The 22634-nt window shown below is 46.2% G+C and overlaps 1 protein-coding gene across 3 annotated transcripts in view; it reads right to left on the reverse strand.

Annotated features, from left to right (window-relative positions):
- Window positions 1-22634, reverse strand: part of inpp4b (inositol polyphosphate-4-phosphatase type II B) — a 900896-nt gene that overhangs the window by 59303 nt on the left and 818959 nt on the right. For all 3 annotated transcript variants that reach the window (XM_041213287.1, XM_041213212.1, XM_041213146.1), the window contains one exon: window positions 19463-19575. In XM_041213287.1, the coding sequence (XP_041069221.1) occupies window positions 19463-19575 (113 nt within the window). The remainder of the gene's footprint in view (window positions 1-19462; window positions 19576-22634) is intronic.

Below are 22634 nucleotides of genomic sequence, written 5' to 3' on the forward strand. Positions count from 1 at the left end.
AGGTTCTGGGGATTTGTCGGATCTTATTCCCTTGAATTTCTCTAGTACTTTTTCTCTGGTGATATTAATTACCTTAATTTCTGACTTATTAGCCTTTAGGTTACCCTCTATTCTGGAAACTTGCGCCTTCTACTGTGAAAGAATACTGTGCACAAAACATTGTTCAATGTCTCTGCCATTTCCTCATTCTTCAGGATAATTTATCGGTCTCTGCTTCTAAGAAACCAATGTTTACTTTAGCTATTCTCTTCCTTTTTAATATACTTGTGAAAGCTTTTACAATCTGTTTTTATATTCCTGACTAGTTACTTTCATGTTTTATTATTTTCCTATCTTTCAACTTTTTAGTGGTCCTTCGTGAGCTTCTAAAGCACTCCAAATCATTAGACTTACTACTATTCTTTGCAATATTATAAGCTTCTTTTAAATTAATCTTTAGCCCCCTAGTAAACCATGAATGGATCCTTCTCACTGTTTTTGTTTTTCAATGGAATGTATTTTTGTTAAAAATTTAGAACTGCTTCTTTAAATGTTTCCCACTGTGTATTTACCACCATATCTTTTAGACTATTTACCCAATCAGTAGCCAGCTCTCCCCTCATTGGCTTTGTTTAAGTTTAAGATTTTTATTTGTGATTAGAATCTGTTGTTTTCAAACTTAATGTGGAATTCAAGTGTAATCTGATCACTATTTCCCAGTGGATCTTTTACTATGATATTACTAATTAACCCTGCCTCATTGCACAATACTAGATCTAAAATAGCTTTATCCCTAGTTGGTTCAACAACATATTGCTCTAGGAATCTATCACAAAGCCATTCTACAATTTGTTAACATGCATAACCATAATGCAACATTCAAAGTTGCCGACTATTCCTGAATCCCTTGGCACTCCGGACTTCACAGTGAAAATTATCCTAACAAAAACTAATTTACAATGCTTGGCTAATTCATGTATAATAAAATTTAGTAGGTTTTAGTTCCAAAACACAATCTATATACTCCATTTAAATGATACCATGCTTGAAAGCATGCTTGGCTCATGAAGTGTTTGAGTGTTGTGCATTTCATAGGTGTGAATATAATACATTTGAAAATGCATCAGTCAATGAGGCAAATTCTGTGTACACTTTTTGTGTTGGTCACTCTTATCCTTATGAAACAACACTGGTTCCCTATTGCTTCACATGTTAATTTAAGATCCTCCATTTGATCTTCAAATTCCTCTGCAAACATTGCCTGACCTGTTTTCTCTCCCAGACCCTTCTGTCTTACAGTTCTGATCTCCTGTGCATACCCTCGCACTGGAAATAGAGCTTTCAGCTGCATAGCCTCTATTCTCTGGAAATGCCTCCCTGCACCCCTCTGTTTCTTTATTTCTTCCTCTTCCTCTCAAACTGTTTCAGAACCCATATGTTCACTAAAGACTTCAATGACACTAACAATTTGATCTGTTTTCACTGATGTAACCACTCTGACATTACCTCAAAGAAATGCTGTCGCATAGGCTGCAGCACAATAGTAAATGGTCGGAGCACCCACAGAACATATGTAAACATATAAAATAACAGGCCGGTAGAACTGCCATTTTTGATCATTGAAAAAAACTGACTATTTAGTCAACTATTTTTAAAGAGTAACAACCACACTAGTGGTAAGCCACTGGTGAGCTTGAGACTATGTCCCTTAGAACACCTGCGTTCAGTACCAAATGATGCTGTGCCTTCCTTGACTTCACAACAAAGCAAGCAGACAAATGAAATTTGGGTCCACTTTTATGACTCTCAAAGGGATATTTCAGATGACATTCTCTTTCTTATTCCCTTCTCTCGCTACCTCTTTTCTTCCTTTTAGCTTCCTTTTCAATTGTCTTTCCACAGCTGCTGGGCAATGGGAGAAGCTCTGCCCTTCTCCTGTATTTCCAGAATAGTGAAAGAAAGCCACATAAGCCTGGAATTATTAGTGCAGTGTATGGAGGTGTGAAAGGACTGAGGGTTGCAATCCTACATATAAACCCACACAATTCGATAAACGTTGACAGTCTAAAACCGGCAAGTCTGCCAGCTTCAAATGGGAAAACATATCTTAAGCCCCGTCATCAACTGAAATAAACCAATGTCTGCACTCCAGCTATCCTCTGATCTGGGAGGAAAGGTCTAGACTTAACATCCATTACTGGTGTCATTCAGGGGTTCTATTAGGCTGAAAGAGAGTACAGAAGTGATGACAACAGTAACCATGGATAACTCAACCAGCAGGCAACTATCAACTAGATTACTTTTTTAGGGATGGGGAAAAGAGAGGGAATTTTAACCACAGTTACAGAAAATCTACATTGTTATAGTCCTATTCCATTGAAGACAAATCCTAATCATTTCCATAAAGATAAACAAGCTGAAGGTAACTTTAATCAGGAAGAGTGCATGGATTGAGTGGCGGGGGTAGTGTGGTGAGGGAGAGGTTAAATTAATCAAAAATGCGAGTGCACAGAAATCTGGCATCAAAACATGTTAGCTTCTGCATTTAACTTGAGCAACTGGAAAGATATTTCAACTCAGCTTCAAATTTAACGGCGCATCCATGGGTTTCGCGGGCTTCCTGAAACTTGCCAGTGAAAGCAAGGCATGAAGCCCAAGGATCTGAGGGGGCTGATTCATGAAACAAAAGGGACAGCAGTAACATGGATACAAAATTAGCTAAGTGACTGGAAACAAAGGGTAGTGGTGAATGTTGTTTTTCAGATTGGAGGAAGGTTTATGGTGGAATTGCCAGGGATCGGTGTTAGGACTAAAAACAGAAAATGCTGGAAAAACTCAGCAGGTCTGACAGTATATGTAGTGAAAGGAACAGAGTTAACGTTTTGAGTCAAATATGACTCCTCTCTGGACCAATATGACCAGGAGCAGCAGCAGCCGATGTTTGAGACCTGAAGTTGATTGGACAGAAGAGGGCAGCAGCAGAAAAGAGAGCAGTGGAAGGGGAAGAGCAGAGAGGACAAGCAAAGGTATGCAACTGGCAAGAGGCACAATCCACAACACATGGTATACAGGCAGAGACTGGGTTTTCTTAAAAAGTCCAAGCAGCAGTGTTCCAGGAGGCTCAGGTTGTTGTATCAGGTGGCAGCAAATATCTACAGCCTACTGAAAGATAACCTGATACCCATGTGTGAGCAGTGACTGTCAATGTCACAACCACCCTCAACAGTAGAATACAATTTTGCTGATGCCCCACAATACCACACAGTTATACAGCTTTGAGCTCCTAGATCTGTTCAGAATCAATTACGTTTCACATGGTGGCTGTGCCACACAACATGATGGAGGGTGTCCTCACTGTGAAGACAGAACATCACCAAACCAAGTGCTGTGCAGTGGCCACTCCTATCAACACTGTCATGACGGTTATATTGCTGAGTACAAGGTCGAGTTTTTTTCTCCTGTTGGTTCTTTTGGCCTGGCTGTTATGTCCTTCATGATTCAACCAGCTAGTCAGTAGTAGTACTACCGAGCTCTCTTAGCGATGGACATTATACATTCTGAGCCCTTGTTGTCCTCAGTGCTTCTTCCATATGGTATTCATCATGAAGGAGTATTGACCCATTAGCTGGTAATCAGCAGGAAATTATCTTACACATTTTTACCTGATGCCATGATACTTCATGGGGTCTGGAGACACTGGACTAATCCAGAGGCCTGGGTTAAAGCTAAGAAGATTTAAATGCAGTTAAATAAATAAATCTGCAATATAAAGGCAATTTTGGGAATGGTGACCAAGAAACTACTGGATTCTTGTAAAAACTCCATCTGGTTCATGAATATCCTTCATGGAAGGAAATCTGCCATCTTTACACAGTCCAGCATAAATGTGACACCAGAACCACAGTAATGTGATTGCTGCTTAACTGCCCTCTGAAATGGCCTAGCAAGCACTTCAGTTTTATCAAGCTGCTACAAAAAATAAACAGACCATCTGGCATTGAACTAGGCACTAGAAGTGACAAAAGCACACCCTGCCACCCTCACTAACATCTGGAGAACACAGTCAAAATTGGCACAGCTGTCCTGCTAACTAGTCAAGCAACTATCTGACATTGTCATACTCAAAAAATTAAACCTTTCAGCCAATGTCCCAGGCTCCTCCATCACCATCCCTGGATAAGCCTTGTCCCACCAACACAGGTGGCATCACAGTGATAAACAGTCAGGAGGCAGAGACCCAGGAGTCCTCAACATTGACTCTGAACCCCATGAAGGCTTACAGCATCAGGCCAAACATGGGCAAGGAAATATCCACTGATTACTACTTACTGCCCTGCCTCAGCTGATGAATCAGTACTTGCCCATGTTGAACATCAATTGGAAGAAGTACTAGGGCACAGAACGTACTCTGAGTTGGGAACTTCAATGTCCGTCATAAAGAGTGGCTAGGGAACGCCATGAATGACCAAGCTGGCTGAGTCCTGAAGGACATAGTTGCCAGACTAAGCCTGGGGCAGGTAGCGGCAGAATCAACATAATGAAAAAACCTACTTGACCTCATTCTCACCAATCTGTCATAGATGCTGCTATTCAATAGTGGTTACAGTGACCATTGTACAAACCTTCACACTGAGGACAGCCTTCATTGTGTTACCTGCTACTACCACAATGCTAAATGTTTAAGCCATGGCTCAGTTGGCAGCACTAATGCCTCGAAATTAGAAAGTTCTGGATTCAGGACTTGAGCACAAAAATCAAGAATGACACCCCAGTGCAGTGCTGAGGGACTGCTGCACTGTCAGAGGTGCCATTTTTTGGATGAGATATCTGCCCTCTCAGGTGGATGTAAAAATAATCCCTGGTAATATTTGAAAGGAGAGCAAGAGAGTTGGCCCTGTTGTCCTGGCCAATATTTATCAATACCACAAAACAAATTACCCAGTCATTATCACATTGCTGTTTGAAAGAATTTGCTGTGCACAAATTTGCAGCTGCATTTCCCACAGTACAACAAAAGCTGGAAATTTTTGGCCTCATTGGTGTCATGCGCCATGGCGGACAGGGGAGGACAATGTGGCGGGAAGGCCAAAATTCATGCCAGCATAAAAGCACAGCGGGATCATCCAATGGTGTCTACCATGACAGAACACTAATCCCGCTGGAGGCTGGTGTGAACCCGCTTCGCATTCTGTTAACGGGATGCAAAGTAGAGCCTGACTGGATACACACTCCAACCACACCAGATTTATCGTTACGCTGGCAGGAAAACACACCAGCCCAGAACACGTCGGGACAAGTGTCACAGTGCAGAAGTTAAGGCCTCGCTCAGGTCGTGGACATCCAAGCAGTAGAAGATGCTGAGTCCAACAGCTACCTGACCCATTGCATGTTGGGTGGATTATCATGGGATATGGCGCTGCCGCAAAGCAGCTCATGGAAGGTAGGAGGCCTCTGTTGATATCCCAGGTCCACTTCAGAACATTACAATCTTGGCAACGGGCTGCTACAGATGATTGGTGAAGAAGTCGGGCAGAGGTGGGGGTGGTGAGAGGAATGTTGGGAGGGGGGACAAAGGTGTCAAGGGGTAGTAAGGCTGACTGGGGGGAGGAGGATGTAACGGGGGAGAGTGCAGCAAGTGTGGGTGGGGAGGAAGGTGTAAGGGGAGTTCGGAGGGGGGAGGAGTTCGTGGGGGGGCGGGGGCGGAAGGGAGGAAGGAGTCTGGAGGGGAGGAAGGTGATTTGGGAGAGGGTGGAAGGAAGAAGCTTGGAGGGGGAAAGGAGTTCGGAAGGGGTAAGGAGTCCAGAGGGAGGATGGAGTGGGGTTGGGGGATGAGGGGATGTCCAATTGAATGTGCAAGGGAGGATTCTCTGGAGTCAATGACTGCCTCCTAGGGATCAAACTGAGGGTGAGCATGGTAGGAAGGAATGGTGAGTATGAGAGAGGGAACGTGAGCTGGTAGGATGGGAGGGTGAGGGTGTGATGATAGCGGCTGAAGGGACGGTGGGGTTGGTTGGTGGGGACTCGGAGGCAGATGCGGACCTTGGGAGTGGGAAGGAGACAGTCGGGGAGGTCAGCGTGCATGGAGGTGGGATTCTCAGTAAGGTAGGGAATGTGGATGTTCACCTGGACACCCTAGAAAGAAGAGGGTTTGGGTTGGTATGTGATGGTTGGGAGGTGGAAGGTGATGCCAAGGGGGTCAACAGTGATAGGGGAAAGGACATGGGTGACTGGGGGAGGGAAAAGAACGGGGGAGCTGATCAGAAACTTAACGACTGCCACGGTTGACGAAATCAAAAGTGAGCAGAGCCTCGTGTTGGACAGGCACAGGGTGCTGCATGGGAGTGCAGTGGGTGGGCGGAGATGCAGGTCAGCTCAGATGGACAACTGAAAGAGAACCCCAGCAGTTGGCATTGAAAATGCTTGGGACAGTGAGGTGAGTGTGATGGATGAAGGCTCCGCATGAGGCTCCGAAAGGCCGTGCCACGCACACACTTCTCCCTCCAGAATCACTCAGGGTCTGGCAGTGTGCAGCTGAACTGCTAGTGCGGTGGGTGGGGGGGAGGACAAAGTGGGAGCACTAACAAAGCTTGTAAATCAAGCTGAATGACAACATTACACATTATTCAGTGAAAGTGAATATATTATCAGAATATAAAGTGACAAATGTGTTCACCCATGAAACCACTTGTGTTCAGAATTTCTTAACTTTTCTAGGCCAGCCACTAGGTGCTGCCCTAACATGCGAAGCAGGGTAGAGACAGCCTGTGCAATGTTTGGTCCTGTTGCCTCTGATGACTTTGGCATGCATCCTCTGGAGAGTTGAGGTCTTGAGAGCCCTGGCTTGCTTTGGCTGTCTATCTGTGAGCCAGCTGCTCCCTCTGCCATGACAGAGGACGAGGCCGAGAGGATTACAGGCAAAGGGGACTTGGAGGGAGAGGACAACCTCAGATTCATGAGTGGAGGACCCAAGGGTGTCAGATTGCCGCTCCTCCTCCCTCCAGATGTCCGAGGGTCCCAACCTGACTTCTTGAGGGAAAGGAGTACCTGGAGGGATGTCGAGGTGTCCCATTTCCCTCTCGGACTCGCATTGCCACTGGAGGATTCCACCCATGGCTACCACAATAGACTGCAGGCCTGTGCACAACACTGCGTGCTGCTGGACCAGAGTCTCCATGGCGTCTGCCATCCTTCCCATGGAGACCTCCATACACATACTTGTGGGCACCACTGCATCAGAGAGCAGTGGATGCTCCTCCAACTCACATGCTACTCTAGTGAGGGCTTCCAATAGCTCTGCTTGATGTTTCCCAGCCTTCTGCAGTCTCTCGATAAGTTGGAAGGCCGAATCCAGAGGCTCATCATCTGACTCAGATCTCACAGACGTCTCTTCTCCAGCAATCCCCCGAGTGCCAGGGAGCTCTGCTGAACCTGCCTCCTCCTGCTGCAGATACACGTCCATGCGGTGACCACCAGATTGTGAACTCGAGCCTGCTCTAGATCTCAGTCTCACCAAGATGTCTGTGTCTGCGCTGGTGGAGGGTGCATGTAAGCGCTGTGATGGGTCTTCCAGGCTGCTTATTTCCAGCTCTTCAATGGAGGAGGTGCCTTCTTGGCTGGAGGTGAGGGCTTGGATAGAGCAGGGGGACTGGCTGACTGAGGGCATTGGTCACGTGGCAAAGCTCCCTGTGAACCAAAGTAGAGATAATTAGTGCATGGCAGCAGAGACAAAAGCAGGAGAGTGAGCATTCTCAGTTGTGTTGAGAGAGGGCTCCTGGGGTGCAGGATCCTCAATGGTGGTCGCTACCAGAACGCTCCACGTCCTCAACATTCAGCGCAATGGCACACTCCTCAAAGTGAGTGAGGGGTCTAATGTGGACAACTCCATCCCTGATCTGGGACCTCTCCCTGTTGTAAGCCAGCTTCTCCTGTATGAAAACAGAGTGTGAGAGCAGAATGCATAGTGCTGCATGGAATGTCTGTGTGGTAAGTGGAGCCATGGGCCGGATGAGGACATGAGCTCCAGAGGATATGAGCCTGACGAGGATGTGAGGGTGTGTGAGAGATTTAGTGGTGTTGTCCCTTGAGGTGTGAGATCCCTGTGGATTTGTGATGAGTTTGTGAGTGTGTGAGTTGAGAGTGATGAGGTGGTTGACTTAGACTGGCGGAATGGATGAGAGCATTTATCCTCTTCTTGCATTAGATAACTGACCTCCTCTGTGCTCCAGTGGGTAGCGTTGACTGCTGCTGCCACCACCTCCCAGACCGGATTGGGGACTCTGGTGGACCTCCTGTGGCCAGAGCAGGGGTAGAGGAAATTAGGGAGACCTTCCACTGCGTCCAGCAAGCACCCCAGAGAGTGTTACTAAATGTGGGGGCTGCCGCCTTCTTTGCTAACGGGGCTTTCTGTCTGTTGATGCAGTCCTGGTCTGTAGACATGAAATAGACTGCGCTCTGGTGCGCTTTAAATATGGCACCTGGAGCGAGGAAGCATTAAGGTCATGGTATGGCATGCAAATCTGAGCCCACCCACCAGCAATCCGGTGTGTTTCTCGTATTATCAATGCATTATTAATGAGGCCGGATGTGCTAGGAATGGGATGATATGATGTTAAAAGCCGTCATTGCGGCCGGTGGGTAAAATGTCCTTTCTTCCACCCGGTACCACACTTTGTGCAGATCTGGGACAATTTCGCCCAAAGACTACACTTTAAAAGTTCTTCATTAGCTCTAAAGTGCTTTGAAACATCCAATAGTCTGCATTTTCTGGTCAAGCTGTGCATGAACCCAACTAGGTACCTCTCTGCACCCAGTGCGTTTCCAGGTTAATATCAGGGCCTTTGTATGTGGAACAATGCGAGAAGCAGGATAGTTGCCTTAACAACACTTTAGTACCAACATTGGAAAGTTAGAAATGGGTGCCAACTAAGAATATCGAAGATAGTAAATTGTTTACCTTTACTTACTTGTGAGAGAACTGAAGAGATTGAATCCCTTTCATGATTTAGGCCTTCAAAATAAATAGTAGTTCACTGTATATATAATCGGACTGTGTTGGCTGAACAGGGAAGGATTTTGCTTCTTTCATCTAGCTGCTTTGGGCATTGAATTAGATACAGTCATATGGCAAAGAACCATATGTAATGATCCTTTGCAATTCTTACAGCTTCAGGTGCTATCCTGTTAAGTTACCAGAGTTATGACTTATAAAAAAATCTGGTCATTTTATAATACTTAGAAAGGAATCTATCTTTCCAAGTTGGCTTGATTGGTTAGGCTACCTGAAGTGGATTTTTGTCATGATCATTTAAGAAATGTAGCATCAAACATTGCTTACCAAAACATTAAGGTTTACAGGGCTGTGTTGGGGAATTGTTGAAAGTTTGCAAAGGAGGTTGGAAGGTACAAGGTGGCCTGCAAAAGTTGAGTTTAAGCATTTACAGATAGAAAACTGAAGCTACGTCATAGAAAATTTAACATTTGTTCCAATTGTTGATTCAATAATAGAAGTTTCTGAACACTAAAAGAAAGTGCAAAAAACAGATACAAGTTAACGTGCAAGATTTAGCTAAACTGAGAAAAAACAAGTGTGGAAGAAAGATGAGGATGGAATTCACCACATACACATACTATTGGTGATCATAAAGCATCACTGGGGAAAGCAACACTGGCTCCACACCACTGCTTGGATGTTTCTTAAGGAGAAATTTTACGTAGCATCACCAAATAACAGCAATAACAATGCTGACCGATTACTATTACATTGAATAAAGCCTGTGAACTTAAACTTGCTAAAATCATACATAACCTTGGCTATCAATCTATTACACTGTTGCTAACCAATTGTCTTTATGATATTTTAGATTCTGGAAATGAATTAACTTGCCTTTATTGTAATTTTAAATATTTAACCTTGTGATGATATTAATCATATTACTGGTGATGTTATTAGATTTATTAATTATGCTTTTTAATTTAAGTGTGGAACTCAAGCTCCAATTTTAAGCTGGACCGAGAAGCTAGTGTGGACCCAAACTGCAGGTATGGGACTTCAGTTATTTTAACACTTTTGCGATCATACTGAAGCAACTCCCTCCCAGAACTGGACAGAACGAATTGTGGCTCCAAGCCGGAAGGCAGAATACTGTCTCTATTTTCATTGGTTGTGTGGTTGGAGCATTGGGGTGGGAGTGCTAAAAGTGAACCTTCAATATATGATGCCTTTGAAAAGTAGAAGTTATGCTGTATTTCACTCAGCCCTGTGTATTTCTGCAGCTAACTTATCGGAGTTGTTCAATTATCAGTATCTTTCAGACTGGATCATACATGCAAATAGTACATCCCAATATAATTTTCTGATGCGTATATCATTAACAACAATAAAACGATTCATCTGCTATTCATCAGCTGATATAGATTTCATATAGGCAATTTTGGGATACAATAATTTGAACATATTATGGGTGTTTTGCAGGATTTAAAGTTCATGAGTCCTATTTGGTACAGTTAACACCTAAGAAAAGTTAGGAAGGTTGCTGTAGAGGCCATGGGCAAAGGAAAAATGATGTGGGAGGCATTAAAGATTACACAGGTGAGGATAACCTCAAAAAGCAAAATTTGTATAAACATGATAATGCTAATCGGCAAAAATTCTGGTGGTTTGTAAAGGAAGAGAGCTTGCCAAGGATACTGGAAGCGTAAAAAAGTGGTTGGTAATCTGGTGTGAAGTAAATGGGAATATTTTAGAATAAGTACAGGTACAGTAAATGCAGACTGAACCTAAACAAACCAGGATTATTAAATTTCGTAAGAAACATATCAAAAATCAGAATGTGTGGGTGGAGAGGTGGGTAGGGCAGAGAACTGGCTCTGAAATAAGGCTGATGGACATGTGGAAAGTAACCAATAGGCAGGTATGAATACAGCACTTCAATAAATGGACTGGAACTAGATACAGTGGCTGGCAAAGACTAGAGTCCCGAAGAAGTGACAAATTTAAAAATAAGGGTATTTGTTAATGGGACCACAGATGTGCTGTTTATGGTATTTCCCCAAACTGGAGTTTGTTACGGAAGTGCGCAAATGCTACTTAGTGGGAATATCAGAGCATTTGCTCATCTGGTTAACTGTAAGGAGGGGCAGGATTGTAGAGGTATCTGTGAATGAGACAATGATTGACAATGCATTTGGAATAGGAAACTAATGGCAGTTGGTGATAGGGGACCAAATTTTAGTGGGGGACAGGGCAGCTGAGGAGTCACTTATATTTGAAATGGTTTGAGGAACACAAACATGGCAGAGACATGCATGCCTGAAACAAAAATAGAAAATGCTGGAAAAATGCAGCAGGTCTAACAGCATCTGTGGAGAGAAAGACAGAGTTACCGTTTCGAGTCCGTATGACTCTTCTTCAGAGCTAAAGAGAAGTAAAAATATGATGAAATTTATACTGTTTAAGCGGGGTGGAGCAGGTGAAGCTGGATAGAAGGCCAGCGATAGGTGGAGGCAAAGGAGAGATTGACAAAGATTTCATCAACAAAATGTAAAAGGGGTGTTAATGGTAGTGGTACTGGCTAAAGGAGGTGCTGATGGTGGCATTAAGGTTAGAAAGCAGAATGTGGTAATAGCAGTACAAGGATAAGCACTTTGGAAAGAACATGAACAAGTGACAGATGATCCTTGTGGGGAGGGGACGGTGGTGGGAAAAAAGATTGAAAAAAGGATAAAAGGTGGGGATAAAACAATGAATAAAAATGAAAATAAATAAAAATAAAAATAAGTGGACAAAAAATAAAAATAAAAAAATAAAAATTGAAAAAAGGGGATAAAAAATGGGGTGAGGTTGGAGAGAGTTATGGTTTAAAATTGTTGAACTCAATGTTAAGTCCAGAAGGCTATAAAGTGCCTAATTGGAAGATGAGGTGCTGTTCCTCCAGTTTGCGTTGAGCTTCACTGGAACATTGCAGCAGGCCAAGGACGGACATGCGGGCATGAGAGCAGGATGGTGTGTTGAAATGGCAAGCGACAGGAAGGTCTGGGTCATGCTTGTGGACAAACCAAGGTGTTCTGCGAAGCAGTCACCCAGTCTGCATTTGGTCTCTCTGGTGTAGAGGAGACCGCATTGGGGGCAATAGATGCAGTAGACCGAATTGAAGGAGGTGCAAGTTAAGCGCTGCTTCACCTGAAAGGAATGTTTGGGCCCTTGGACGGTGAGGAGGGAGGTGGTAAAGGGGCAGCTGTTGCACCTTCTGCAATTGCATGGGAAGGTGCCAGGGGAGGGGGGTGAGGTGTTGGGGGTGATGGAGGAGTAGACTAGGCTGTCCCAGAGAGAACAGTCCCTCCACTTTTTTTTTTTAATCAGAGACATGGCCGAGTGTGGTACAGGTGCAAAATGTTAGCTGGTCAAAATCTGAGTCTATTGCTATGGTCAGAGTGGAGTTATTAGGTGGAACTGTCCCAGGTATGCACTAAGCGTGGTAATGGGCATGAAAAAAGTAGTTTTCCCTGCCGGGTGCAATGGCAGGTTTTCGTGCCATATCGTCCCATTCATGTCATGTCGCGCCTCATTACTAATGCATGCCCTGGAAACATGCTGGATCACTGGCGGGACAACCTCTGATTTGCCCGTCCAGTCTCACCTCAGGCCTTCAGTAATCCAAGCGCCACATTTAGAGAACAGCCCTGCACACAACTAGCTTTCTCTAAGGGATTGGAAGCTGCTGCAAAGTCATGGCTGCCAAAGGGAGGAGACATGCTGGCCCCAAATATAGTGACGCCTCCCTCGGGTACCTACTGGATGCAGCGGAGGCCCTCTGTGAATCCCTCTCCCCTGCTCTGGGCGAAGACCAGCAAGCAGGGTCACGAATCAAGCATGGGAGGCGGTGGTAGTGGTGGTCAGCACCAATGTCCTGCAAAAGAGGACAGCCACAAAGTGCTGAAAGAAGATAAATGATCTCCTCCATTCCAGTAGGGCAATTCACTCTTCTCATCACCCTGAACCCACTCACGCAAAAACCCATCACACATCCACAGGAATCTCACTCACTGCCAGTTCAAGAAGCATCACCATTCACTCTCTCACACACACCTTCGTTTGCCCTGCAGATCGTGTCCTCATCCCGGGCTATGGCACCACTCACCATCCACATGTCAGGCATCCTTCTCATCTGGCCAGGCAGGCGTCCTGCTTACACTCTCACCATCTGTATTCATGCAGGACAAGCTGGCACACAACAAAAGGGAGAGGTTGCAGACTGATGGAGGAATGCCCGACATCAAGGTCCTGACCGACTTTGAGAATAGAGCTATCCACCTGGTCGGTGAGGATGTGGACCGTTCCTATGTTAATGGAGAGGTCAGCGGTGCTCAACCAAGTGAGGATCCAGCAGTGCTGTGAGTGAGTTCCCCTGATCCACAGTCCTCTGCCATGCATTAATTGTTTCTCCTTGCTTTCGCAGGCACATCTGGGAAGCAGCCGAATAGGCGTATGCCCAGGTTCTTGATTCAAACCCTGAAGACACCTTGGAAGAAGAATCTGATGACACCCTAATTGAAGACCCATCACAGTGCTTACCCACACCCTCCACCAGTGTGGAGACATGCATCTCGGTGAGACCTGGTTCTAGAGTAACCTCGGGGTCACAATCTGGTGAGCATATTGCACTGTCTGATCCACAGCAGGCAGGGGCAGGGACTTCCCAGGTTTCTGGCACTTGGATGACTTCTGGAGGCCAGAAATCTGCTAAATCTGAGTTAGATGACGAGTCTCTGGACTTGGTCATACTTCTGATGCTGAAGCTGCAAAGGCAAGCTCAGGAACATCTGCGGCACTCCTCACATTGCAAGGCATGATGGAGGAGCCCATGTGCCTTTAGTCTGAGGTGATAGCACCAGCATGCTAATGCACCAAGGTCAACACTGGTAGGATGGCGGCCACATTGGAGATCTTGGTCCAGGACATCAGTCCTGCACTGCTGTGCGGGTTGAACTCCATCACTGATGCCATATTTGACCTCCAGCAGTGTCAATATGAGAAAGGTGTGGAGCAGCTTGATCTCACTCCAGCTTCCCCTTCTCCTCAAAGAGTCAGCTAGGGGCCCTCGAGCACTCATAGGGACGAGGATCAGCAGGTACACACCCCGGGGCCATCCACCCAGGTGACTCCGGGAGTGTCTGGCCCATCCGAATCCCCTCTTCCTGAGCACTCAGCAGCTCCTGTTCCATTTGCCGAGGAGGGTGCCACTGCCACACAGCAGGGTCCTGAATGCAGGCCAAACCCTTCCAGGTCTCGGCCCTCCAGAGGACACCCACCAAGGTCATCACAGACAGGGTGTAGCAGTCAGCCGACTGTCTCCACCTCTGCTGTGGATGTCGGGGGAGCACCAAGATGTAGCGGTAGGGTTAGGAAAGTTAAGAAGATATAACTCTTTTGGAGTTAAAACAATTAAACTAAATTAACAACATAAGGGATAAATCAAGCACAGACCCTAAGTCAGGTCAGTTGTAAAACCAAGGACAAAGTTTAAGGAAACTTACAAACAGTAAACCAAAATATGATTAAAGGGGTCAATAAAACACCCCAGTCCCTGCGGTGCCAACCGAGCACGGAAGGCCTCGAGTGTGCCGGCAGATACCGCGTGCTCCCGCTCCAGGGGCACCTGACCACGAATGTAGCCGCGGAAAAGGGACAAACAATCGGGCGGGACTCCCCCCTCGATCACCCACTGCTTGGACCTGTTAATGGCCAACTTGGCCAGGCCCAGGAGCAGGTTCACGAGGTGGTCCTCCTCCTTCCCGACCCCCTTCCGCACCGGGTGTCCGTAGATCAGGAGCGTGGGGCTGAAGTGTAAACAAAACATTAATAAAGGATTTTTTAAATAACTGAAAAGAGAGTGCAGCCTACCACACCCTATATAAGCATGGTCCACGGACTCCACAAGACCACAAAAAGGGCAGGTGTCCTGGGAGTCCGCGAACCTACATATTCTTCAATTGTAGGGGACTGCTGCATGCAACATCCTCCAACCCAGGTGCCCGATGGAAAGCGGGAGGACATCACCGTAGAGAGCCTCCCATCAGGGACCTCCGCCACCGGACGGCAACAAGGCATGCCAGGGCGTGTCCGGGCGGCGGACGAGGGCGAGAAAATGGAAGGTGTGCAGCAGCAGTCCGTAAAGAAAGCTCCTCTGCGCCATGCCAAATGGCACGGAGGGCATGTCCCCGAGGCAGCTCATATTGCAGGACACCGGCACCCAAGGGAGGTTTCGGGGCTTGGGGCCAATGTGGAATTCCGTCCGAACAGGGGAACGTTCAGGAAGACCACCACGCACCTGGGCCACCTCGAGACCTAAAATTACATCGTGTCCAAGCACGAGTGTCCTTAGGTCTTAGATGGCATCGGCTGCGAGCTGGACACTCGCAGACGTGCGACGCACCAACTCCTGCAGGAGCATCCAGCCCAGTCCTCCGCCACCCAGCACGTCCCCAATCCTGGTCACCGCGGCAGCCACAGCCCTCCTCTCCGCCAGCCACTGAAAAGGACGGAGGGGCGGATTCCTGAGCAGCGGCTTTCTGACAATAGCCGCTACTCCTGATGGGGGAGAGCTGTGTCGCGAGGCGACCATGTTCCAGACTTTGATCAGGTCCCGGTAAAAGATGGGTAACGCCTTTAAGGAGCCACCGATGTCCCTCTGCTCTATAAACAGGAGCTGCACGTCATAATTCAGGCCGTGCACCTGGCGGAAGAAATACATTGTCAGGGCACACCATCCCAGAGGAGGCTTAACGTAAAGGTATCGCTGCAGGGTCTGAAGATGGAAAGTCGCCACCTGTGTGTGTAGGCACACTAGCGCCTGACTGCCCTCCCTAAGCGGGAGACTCAGAACCTCAGCAGCGACCCAGTGCAATCTTTTGTCCCAGAAGAATCCGACTAGCATTCTCTGGATTTTTGTGACAAAGTCCAGGGGAGGGATCAAAGTGATCAGCCGATACCACAACATGGCGGCGATCAGCTGGTTGATCACTTGTACATAATGTTCACTGTTCTAAATAAACTCCCAAGAATGTCTCCTTGCCTATGGCTCCTTGTTATGATAAGCAGTGTTCCTGTAACTCAAATATGAAACCTTTGCTCCTGCACAAGATAAAGGCATGTGTCTCAGTCCAAGGCCTCGTCCTTGTACTTTGTGCGGCCTTCAGACCAAAGTGATGGTCGGCTTCACACTCACTGGACACATTAGTGATTCCTGCACCTCGATGGTGCTTGATTTTGCTGTCAGAATATCGTGTGTAGGTGCCACAGAGTTCTGTCATTCTCTCTGTGTGCTCTCAGCACCTTTGAAGTGGGGCTGGGGCCCCCATCCCTTCAGCATCTGTGACCGGTGGTGCTGTGTGCCTGAAGGGGTCATGTGCCTGAAGGGGTCAGGTGCTGAAGCCTGACAAAGGATCAGGTGCATTTCAAGTTTCATGGCTGCATCTCTATGATATGACCCTGATCACAGACCGCAAGTGAGCTGCCCTCAGCCAGACAGGAGTCAGACATTCACAGAGGCTATATGAAGTTCTATGAAGTGTCCTCACTCCATGTTGTCATCACCCTCCTGGAATCTAGCAACTATTTGGGCGCCCATGACCTGAGAACTGAGGGTATGTGCACTGCTATCAGCCACACAGGAGTCATTCAAACGATGCAAGGTGAGGGTGTCAGGACTGTCCTCACTGCATGTCGTCATCATCCTCCACGAATCTTGCAGCTACGAGAGCCTCTGAGTGCACCTGCTTCGTCTGGCCAGTGTGATGGCCTCATCGCCAGCATCCTCGCCTTCGAAGACCTCATCATCGTCAGCCCCTTTGGCGTCTTCCTCATCGGAGGAGTCGTGCAACTCCTCCATCTCCTCGACAGCCAGGTCCTTCCCCTTTGCACCACTAAATTGTGGAGTGCAGCAAGTGATGATGATGCACAACACCCTCTGGGGTCTGTAAGGCAGTGCTCCACTGGACCCATCCAGGCACCGGGACTTCATTTTCAAAATGCCTATTGTTTACTCCACCGAAGTCCGGGTTGCAGCACGAGCCTCGTTATACTGTTGCTCTGCTGCAGTCCGAGGTTGCCATATAGGCATCATCAGCCACGTCCTCTATGTGTAGCTCTTGTCCCTGAGGAGTCAACTCTGCAGCCTCTGTGGACCCTGGAAGATGTCAGGGATCTGAGACCTGCTAAGGATGCAGAGGTCATGGACGCTCCCTGGGAATCGGGCGCAGACCTGTCTGTAGGATGCGGTTGTGGTGGTTGCAAACCAGCTGAACACTCAACGAGTGGAAGCCCTTGTGGTTGACGTAGTTGACTACTTGTTGCCACAGAGATCTAAGCACTATGTGAGTGCAGTCGATGGCACCCTGCAAATGTGGAAAACTAGAGATTTTCCAGCGCTCTTGCTTCCTGGCTTTCCTGATCCCAGGCAAAAAGTACAAAGTTGTGTGCCTTTGCAAAGATGGCATCGTGACTTCCTGGACACACTTGTGTGTGGAGGCTTGTGGGATTCAGCAGAGGTCACCTGTGGAGCCATGATAGGAGCCATGGCATAAAAATTGAGCACTGCGGGCACTTTCACAGCCACTGGCAGTGGAGTCCCTGTGGCACCAAATGCTGCAGCAGGTGGCACATGTGACCGACCCATATGTGACCATTAGATGTGCGCAGTTGTCGGCGACACTGGTTCTCGTCAGCTGCAGGAATGACAAGCACGCTCTATAGACCCTGGTCTAGTAAGGCACCTGTAAGCGACGGCTCTCTGTGGGTCTTCAGCTGCATGCGCAACAGGCCAGGCACCTCTTCATTTTGCGGAAGGTGATCCTCCCTATGCCAAGCTAGGTGCCTCTGCCGCTCTCCTCTTCTTCTTCTCTGTTCTCTGTAAGCCATGAGGCATACTGTTAAATCACCAGGCTCCACAATCCTGATGTTCATCTCCTGCAAGATCGAAGAGGAAGACGTGTGGGTTAGCATAGGTGTCCTAAGAACCTCTCTTGGCAAGTCTGAAGGCCCCTCTATGCATGCAGATAGTGCTGGCCATCACTTAGATGGCCAGTATATACAGCGCTTATTGGCGTCCGTAAGCCCATCCACATCCGGCCCACTCCACCTGACCGACTGGCAGTAGCTTCGGCCACTGGATTGCATGCTGCACCCTCAGCTCAGGCACAGGCAATCTCATAACCCGCACTGCAAGGCTACGGTGTTAGCTTGAACCATGATAGATACTGGTCCAAACCTCAATAAATACATTGCAAGGAGCTGTGAGCACCTCCACCAGTGACTGCACCATGGCATCTTTCAGAAGAGGATTCTACAACTTGCCCAGTCGGCCAATTCCTCTGCTGCCCCCAAAACGCACATTAACTTGCAGCCTGTGCCTGAGGGGTGAAAAATTCTGGAACATTTGGTGGCGCTTTCATGCTTCTGTGTTGCTTGAGTGGGCAGAAAAGCTTCAGAGGCCTGACTCCGAGCATGTCAATGGAGCTGAAGCTGAACGGTCTCAGCTGCAGAAGAATGCTCACTTTTGACAAGTTTTGCCCACTGTGTGGCCACTTCCCTACCCCCCTCTCCCCCAACCCCCCGGCACACGCTTGAGTACTTCCTTCCGTCTGTGCTGCCTTGCCCCCTAACCCCGCCACCCCTACTCCTGGCCTGACCCGCACTGGAGCCCTTGCCCTGGCACCATACGAAGTCAGCCGGGAAAAAGCGACTTGCCCGTGCCCCCAGCGAATGCACGGCACCTCTTCCTTGCTGTCTTACGGGCAATGCTCCCAAGTGGTATGCAAGACTGTGTGCACTCACCCTCGAGTTCCCCTCTAAGTTCAGGTTGCCAGGTGTGCGCCTTTTAAAGGCGGTCGTGAAGTACGTCGTTCTGAAGTCACGCCAACGTGGGCGGTAAATCTGATGTGTGGGGATGATTCCGGCGAGCAGGGCTGTCAATGGGATGCTAAAGTATTGAAATTAGAGTCCTGTCATGCGGGAAATGCGGCCCGCACTTGATGGGTGGAGTGGATGATCGCAAACAGGTTTCACAAAGGCTTGAAACCAATCTTTGGCCTTCTTGCCATATTGTTTGGAATACAATACAATGCTGATTCTTATTGAAACCAACAAAAAAGACAACTTATCAATTTCTAACTAAAACAGTAGGGTCTAGTACATATAGGTTTAATGTGAGACTGAGTACAGGACCGCCCACACAGTGATGTAAGAAGGGTCATGACCCAGAGCCAGGGTCAGTCTAGAGATGGACAGAGATGTGTAAAGACCTAGGATGGAGTCAGCTTCATACCTGTACCTTGTACTGTATACATGTACATAGTTATGAGTTGTTAATAAAGACTTGCTGTTAATATATTCAGGACTATGAAATCTACTGCATGATGTCTGAAGCAGGATTCTTAAATAACCAGGTGATTTTTTTTTGTTTTGTTCAAGTAAACAAATGGAACTTACTGACGCAGCAAGTTTTAGGACTTCCACATTTTTTCTTTTCCTAACTTGGATGTTTTGACTAAGGCTTTGAAATAGTTCTTTTATATCAATCTGAGTTTGAAATTGAGGCAGACCTGCAAAAAAGAGGAAAATGTTTTAAGTAAACCATAAAGTTATCAAGTAATTTCAAAGGTTAATATATTTTTGAACTTCAGTGAAAACATCAAGTACTGAACCACTTCTGCATTGATTATTTCTGAGATCAGTCACATAATTTGTGATATTTAAAACCAGTCTCCACAATAAAAGAGATTCTTGTTTACTAAATAGAGGCATGGACATAAAATAAGAAAATATGCTAATTCGTGGAGTCCACAATAGTGATTTCCTAACTAAATAATAGAATGAGAGAATTTTTAAATTGATTGCTTAGTCCCTTTTAGATTGAAGGAGACTTGCTCTTTTCTAAAAGATATTTTGTCATCTTCTCCTGTTTCCTGATCTTTCCACTCTGCTTCAAGCTGCCAACCTAATAAACTAATTGCATGCTTTCTAAGTCAGTGATTCTCTCAGATCTACAATTAGCAACGGACAAGAGTGGGCCAAGATTTTCCTTCCACCCTTTTGGGCAGCATCTGGACTCTCTTTGGCGTCTGAGGAAATTTGATATATAATAGGATAGGATGTGCAAATCTACATCCCATTACTTCATGACTCAACATGTGCTGTTTATTACTGAAAAAAACAGGGTTCTGCTATGTACCCTTAAGGCAATTTCCAAATTTTGAAGTTAAGGTATAAGTCTTATACATACTTAAGATGTTTAGTCTGTAAAGTCTCTGTGATGATTGACTGTAACAAGTAACACAAAAGTTAAATCCTATGAATAACTGTGGGAAAAGTCAATTTACAGTAGTTCTGGACAGAACGATATGCAGCAAGACTGGACAATGTCCAGGCTTGGGCTGACAAGTGGCAAGTAACATTTGCGCCACATAAGTGTCAGGCAATGACCATCTCCAACAAGAGAGAATCCAATCATCGCCCCTTAATGTTCAATGGCATTACCATCACTCAATCCCCCATTATCAACATCCTGGGGGTTACCATTAACCAGGAGCTGACTGGACTAGCCATATAAATACTGTGGCTACAAGAGTGGCTCAGAGGCTAGGAATCCTGTGGTGAATAACTCACCTCCTGACTCCTCAAAGCCTGTCCACCATCTACAAGGCATAAGTCAGGAGCGTGACGGAATACTCCCCACTGGTCTGGATGAGTGCAGCTCCCACAACACTCAAGAAGCTTGACACCATCCAGGACAAGTAGCCCGCTTGATTGGCACCACATCCACAAACATTCACTCCCTCCATCACCGATGCACAGTAGCAGCAGTGTGCACCATCTACACCAACTGCAGGAATTCACCAAGGCTCCTTATTCAGCACCTTCCAAACCCACAACCACTACCACCTAGAAGGATAAGGGCAGCAGATAGGTGGGAACACCACCACCTGGAGGTTCCCTCCAAGTCAATCACCATCCTGACTTGGAAATATATCACCATCCCTTCACTGTCACTGGGTCAAAATCCTGGTACTCCCTTCCTAACAGCACTATGGCTGTACCTACACCACATGGACTGCAGGGGTTCAAGAAGGCTGCTCACTACCACCTTCTCAAGGGCAACTAGGGATGGGCAATAATTCGCCCAACAACGAAGCCCACATCCTGTGTGTGAATAAAAGAAAACAAGCTTAGTGTTGTGTGGCGAATGATAACAATAAAGGTCCAGAAACAGACTTCTTTAATGCAGTGGTCTAATTGTTCTTGTTTTAATTAACTTTTATTTTGGGTGGGGGGGAATGTCACTTTTAAATGAAAGTAAGTAATAAAAATATAGGATCTTACAGCAAAGATGGAGGACATTTACTCCATCATGCCCATGTCAACTTTTCGAAAGAACATCCAATTTATTCTCAAACCCCAACTATTTCCCCTTAACTCACCAAAGTAGTCCTCTTCAAGGACATCCAATTGCCCTTTAAAACTCCCTATGGAATCTGATAACACCACTCTTTCGGGTGGTGTTTTCCATATCTTATCAACCCACTGTATCAATATTATTTTTCTCATTTTCATTCTAATTATTTTGTCAATTATCTTAACTCTACAACTTTTGATTAGTCACTCACCTACTGGAAGAAATAGTTTCTCTAAGTGCTTTGCCAAAATCCTTCAATATTTTGAGTGTATTGTATATATTTGGATTCCCCTTAGCCACCTTTGCTCTAAAAAGAGATTTCTCTGATATTTGCCTACAGATTTGCTTCTCGATCTCCTTCCCACTATTTGGCGGTCTATCGTAAACATCCAGCAATTTAACAGGTCCTTTTCTGTTCCTTAACTGTAACCAAAATAGATTCAGTCTTTGAATCCTCTAGTGTATTATTCACAGCTTCTCCAACCTTTCCTTATAACTTAATTCCCTCATCCCCAGTATCACATGGTAAACCTTCTGTGATATTGACTTTTTTACATTTCTAATACTAAACCATGGGGAACCCCACTGCGTTCTTCCTTTCAGTCAGAAATCATCCAGCCACCTATTATCTGCCTCCTATCCTTAGCCAATTATGTACCCAAGTTACCACGTGTGTCTAATTTCAGAATAAATCTGTTATGAGGTTCTTTATCAGATGCCTTTTAAAAGTCTACATACACAGCATTTACTGCACACCCTTCATCAAACCTTCAAAGGTTGGGCAGGCAAGATTTGACTTTCACAAATCCATGCAGCCTGCCCCTTATTAACCCATACTTCTCCAAGTGAGAATTGAGTTTGCCCTTGATAATGGTCTCCAGTTCTTTTCCCACCATTGACATCAGACTGATTAGCTTAAAAGTTGCCAGCTTTACCCCCCTTCCCTTTTTTGAACAGTTCTTTAACATTTGCAATCTTCGAATCCTCTGGCATTATTCCAATATCTGAGGTGGATTGAAAGGTTGTAGTCAGAGCTTCTGCTATCTCCACCACAGTTTCCCTCAGCAGCCCACATTTCCCTGAAATTTTCCTACAGATTTCCTTCTTTAATCTTCTTCCTAGTGTTTTGGAGGTCTATAGTAAACATCCAGCAATTTAACAGATCCTTTTCTGTTCCTTAACTCTAACCAAAATAGATTCAATCTTTGA

The sequence above is a fragment of the Carcharodon carcharias genome, chromosome 1 (assembly GCF_017639515.1).
Source record: "Carcharodon carcharias isolate sCarCar2 chromosome 1, sCarCar2.pri, whole genome shotgun sequence".
Classification (NCBI taxonomy): domain Eukaryota; kingdom Metazoa; phylum Chordata; class Chondrichthyes; order Lamniformes; family Lamnidae; genus Carcharodon; species Carcharodon carcharias.